This window comes from Amphibalanus amphitrite, unplaced genomic scaffold (assembly GCF_019059575.1).
Source record: "Amphibalanus amphitrite isolate SeventyFive unplaced genomic scaffold, NRLGWU_Aamphi_draft 001565F_arrow, whole genome shotgun sequence".
Lineage (NCBI taxonomy): Eukaryota > Metazoa > Arthropoda > Thecostraca > Balanomorpha > Balanidae > Amphibalanus > Amphibalanus amphitrite.
The window spans coordinates 106,710-111,378 of record NW_024883058.1 but is presented as its reverse complement, the minus strand read 5'-3'; the positions used below and the strand labels follow the sequence as shown (position 1 = coordinate 111,378).

At 51.3% G+C, this 4,669-nt stretch overlaps 1 protein-coding gene across 1 annotated transcript; it reads left to right on the top strand.

The window, feature by feature from the left end:
- The first annotated feature begins 2,279 nt into the window (after positions 1 to 2,279).
- LOC122373880 (neuropeptide FF receptor 2-like) lies at positions 2,280 to 3,701 on the top strand. The gene has a single exon (XM_043352287.1). It carries the CDS (start codon positions 2,280 to 2,282, stop codon positions 3,699 to 3,701), a length of 1,422 nt encoding a protein of 473 aa, XP_043208222.1.
- Positions 3,702 to 4,669: the final 968 nt, after the last annotated feature.

Below are 4,669 nucleotides of genomic sequence, written 5' to 3'. Positions count from 1 at the left end.
CGTCGTACAACGTTTGATGAATTTTTTTTCAGAGAACCGTCTGGAAATTTAACTTAGTGCAGACAGTCCCAGCTCAGTTGCTATCACGCTGACTCCGAAATTAGGTCCATGAATCATTTAGAGGCATGACTCATGCATGACCAATGTCGCTGACAAGAAATGGTTACGAGCGTCCTGGGGGTGTGCGGGCTACGTGTCCCAAGTTTTGAGCACGAGCTGGTATTGTAGTTTTATTGCACGCTACGTTTCAATTGATACCGCGGAGGCCATGTTTTGTCCAGCATGTCAAACATCGAATCTGTTACATTTATTCTGTCAAATTACGTCTCAGCTAGCTCACTCGTTACATAACTTGGCAAACCTGTTCCCTTAACTTTATGTAACGCTACGCCATCCCTCTCGCGTATAATACCACAGACGTCTGTGCTGCAATATCACGGTCTAATTCGGGCCTATCGTCGGCCGGACCCCCCCCCCCCCCCCCACCCAGCTGAATGGCCGCAGGCCCTGATAACCCCTGACCCCACAGAGCTGGCTAGTCAAGCACATCGCTGCTCACCAATGTAAACAACCAATCAGCGGCCGGCACACGTCGGCCAATCACAGTTCGCGGTTTGTCGGCCAATGGGTGTTGGGTTGTCATTTCAAGTCAGGTGTCTTGTTCGGGGAGGGGGGGGGGGTTTGCAAGGTTCTCGAGTTGCTTATCTATCGGGTGTATACTCGAAGTTTTGAGGCGGGGTCGGGTAGGGATTGACATCTTGCATCTCAGCCCAGATTCGTTCCTAGCAGACCGCAATGAAAATTCGAAATTGTGGAAAATGATCACCCCATCCGTATTCGATCGGAGTCGGACCCTGAAAAACACGTGACGTGCTACTGCTCAGCGCTCATGCTCCTAGCTTCAGTGTCTTTTTCAGTGAGTCGGCATCTTGCCTGCTCAGTTAGTAGAGCATTGGACTCCCCACGTAGTGAGAGCTCAGGTTCGAGTCGCTCCGACGCTCGATATTTGGGACTCGTGACGGGGATGGTCTGCGGTTGGTGGGAGCAGCCGCAGCCAGTTGAAGTCAGTTGAGTCAAGGCCAGTTGAGTGGGACAGGCAGTGTCCGGCTTTGAAGGGCGCGTTAAACTTCGGCATCTAAATTCTCCCGTTACCCGGAATTGCGCGATCGGACGGTAGGGCTGCGGGGTCTACACAACATGCTCTGCTTAGCGTGGGCTCCGGCTCTGTCAATCCGTCCATTCAAACATTCGAGCTAAATGCGTTTTTTTTAATCTGATGCGCCGTCCATGCGAATGCCTTTCACCCAAAAACAGCCGTGCCGGCGTCACCTGGCCCATGGATCATCACTGGATCACAGGTCCCATAGTGTCGTAAATTACTATCTTTGTCACCGTCATTACCCAATAATGGCGCAATCCCCTTATTTGCCCTCCTCCAATATGGCAAAATGACCATATGGTTACAGTAGATTAACCGTTGTTTGACCATGTCTTATTGATGCGTTGGGCATTGTTGACCACAGCAAACTTTCGATCTTTCTTGTGCCAATCCACTAGCCTTTTGTACGTCACAGATAGCCACAGGCGTACTCAGGGATAGTTTCTGATGTTGGAAAGGCAGTCAGAGGTCGATATTATGATGCAATAAGTGAACTCCAAGCAGCTGCTCATAGTTCAGTTACAGATGAGTAGCTCACTGCTTTCTCAGCTCAATGAAATGAGTAGATTTTCGAGTCAGATAGCTACCGCATTCTCGGCACTGCTACTTGTTACCAAAGTTGAATGTCGATATTGCATAGAGTCGCCAGGGCATGTCTTTTTCCATCGGGTAGCATGTTCTTCCACTCCTATCCTAGGGCGACCTCTCCTCGTTCGACTGAGCTCGAGGCGCCTGGGACCGCCCCTGGGGATCGTGTCAGACATATGGGGGAAGGGCAGGACGCGCCGGCGCCCTGCGTCCCGGGCAAAACCGAGCTGCAAGAGCGGGAGGGAGGCACAGAGCGACTGGGGCCAGCGCTGGTCACGGGAAGTTTTCACATAGCATCAGACTCAGTTCAGCATCTGGAGTCCGCTACCTTCCTCTTCGTCTTTGAAGGTGCGAAAGTGCACTATTTGCATTAGTATTCCGTGAGTGAAGTATCTAGAGAATCATCATTCGGCTTACTTCAAATGCAGTTCTTCTGACAACAAGACGAGCTCAGCTCAGCAGCGAACAAGCTCTTCGTCAGAAGTGCATCTTAATCAGAGGCAGCAGCCAAAAGCTTCACTCCAGGCTCAGCATGACCTCAAGCTCCATCCAGGGCACGAGTGCCAACCTGCAGTGGCACATCTCCTTCCCCAAGTCATCCGACTCCACCGACTTCCCGTTCTGGAAGTACGACTTCCCGCGCGAGATCTGGGACGTGCGTCCGGCCTCCCAAATAGCCGTCAAAGTGGCCACCTTCATTCCCATCATGCTTCTTGGCTTCATCGGAAACGGTGCTGTCCTCTTCTTGGTGTGTCGGAGGAAGACGATGCGAACTCCGGTTAATCTTCTATTGGCGAGCATGGCCGTCTCGGACCTCTTCGTCGCCTCCGTTCTACCCTCGCTGACGATGGTCGAGGATTTCTTCCAGAACTGGGTCCTCGGACCGGTTATGTGCAAGCTGGAGGGATTCCTGATGCTGTTGCTAACTCTCGCAGGCGCGCTGACACTAGTGGCAGTAAGTCTTCTGCGTCTGATTTCGATCGCCACTCCTACTAGTGTCATTCAAGCGCGCCTCACCCCTACGGTAGCCATCCGTCTGGCCATCCTCATCTGGCTCGTGGCGGCGATTCTGGCTACCCCGCTGCTCCGCTGGCGTCATTACCGCGAGCGACAGTGGCGTAACTTCACCGAGAAGTACTGCACCGAGAACCAAGAACTTCTCGGTCTTTACTGGCTGGTGTTGGGCGCGCTGCTTGTCTGGCTTCCGCTGGTCGCCATCCTCGCCAGCTACGCCGTCATCTTCGTCAGGTTGGAGATGACGGCTCGACGCGCCACACGGCGCGGCTCCGGTGCGCCCGCCGCCACGCGGGGACGGGATCGAGTGGGAATTATGCTCTGCGTGGCTTCTGCTGTGTACCTCCTGTGCTGGACGCCCTTTGCGGCTGTCATCGTGAAACGCTACAGACTTCCTGACGAAGCAGACGCGGTGACCGATTCGTTTCGAGCTCTCTGGTACGCTGCGCACTATTTGATGTACGCCAATGCTGCCGTAAACCCGATCGTCTACTGGGCGACGAACGAGACGTTCCGTAGAGGCTTCAGAGAAACGTTTGTGGCGCGATCACGACGACAAGCGACATCAGCAGCGAGAACCTCCGGCGAAGCGGGAAAGTCGGCGGCGAAACCGGTGGATGTGACGCAAATGTCGCAGCTGGCAACAGAAAAGGAGAAAAGTATTGTGAACGTGACGCGAGAAGACGATAAGCTGCCGGTGCTTGAAACAGACGAAGCCAAGCAAAGAAGCCAAGATGAGGGAAAGGTACGAGAGGGAGAAAGGCACGGCGAAGCCAAAGAATGGAATGCAGATGCAGAAGAGACTGAAGAGACGGAGCAGACGAAATGTGTGGACTTGGAGTGCCTTGCAGAGGAGACTGAGAAAGAGAAGCACGAGCACAGAAATCAGGAAGACGTTGAACGAATGGAGGAGAATGATGAAAGGTCTTGCAGCCGATAATTCTAACCAAGCTGAACGAACGAAGACCAACCGGGCACGTGACGGTCTGGCTGTTTTCAGATGCAACTGAGTGGAAGTAAGTCGATGTCTATAGGAGTTATGGCAGGGGTTATGATAAAATGGAATTTATATGATACGCTGATGAAGATAGAATGAAAGCGGTATGACTGACTTGAGACAGATTGGAATCAGCAACAGCGACATGAAATGCCGGTTAAATCCTACATTGAAGCCATCAGATCGCTCTCTTGTGTCGTATCTCTTTCCGTGTGTTCGAGTGAGAGATACGCGTAAGCTCGTTTGATTAAAGTATCTGTGGAGTATTTTTGATCGGTTTGTGAACTAAGAACGATCATTTTGAACCATAATTTCCGATGTATCCGCCTGTCCGGTCAATTGTCAGTATGCCGATGCTGTTATATTTTACTTACGCAGGTATTTGGGGTTATGTATTGTGTAAAGTGAGTAGAAACACGGTATAGGGGATGATGATGACATGCTATAAATTGTAATGTACTCTCCGTTATAACGATGGCCATAGGCCTGGCTGATGGTGCGATAGGCTCAGCACGTATCGCTGAAATCAGCGAAATATTTCCAATGCGTACACTGCACTCTGCACTCTGCAGTGAAGCCTTTATTCCGTTTAATCGCATAAACGAACGTTCAATAGCTCAGGTCACTATGTTTATGTCGTTAATGTGATGTATCGTTTACGTGATGAGTGATAAGTGGAGTAGGTCTTGTTACAGGCGATCCCGTATCGACGTACATGCGTCTACCTACTGGAAAGTGGAAATAATGGAACGAACGGCGCCAATGAGGAGCAATAGATGATCTTGCGTGTCGATCGTTTATATTTTGGCTGTAGTGCGAGATGTCTGTAAGAATCTTTGTTCAAAGTATGGAGCAGCCTGTTCGTCTTGTGGCGCAAGTTGAAGACGGTGTCCGCAAGGCATTGTCGATCG

Coding starts and splice junctions, on each gene's coding strand:
- LOC122373880 (XM_043352287.1), top strand. CDS start 2,280: ATGACCTCAAGCTCCATCCAGGGCACGAGTGCCAACCTGCAGTGGCAC.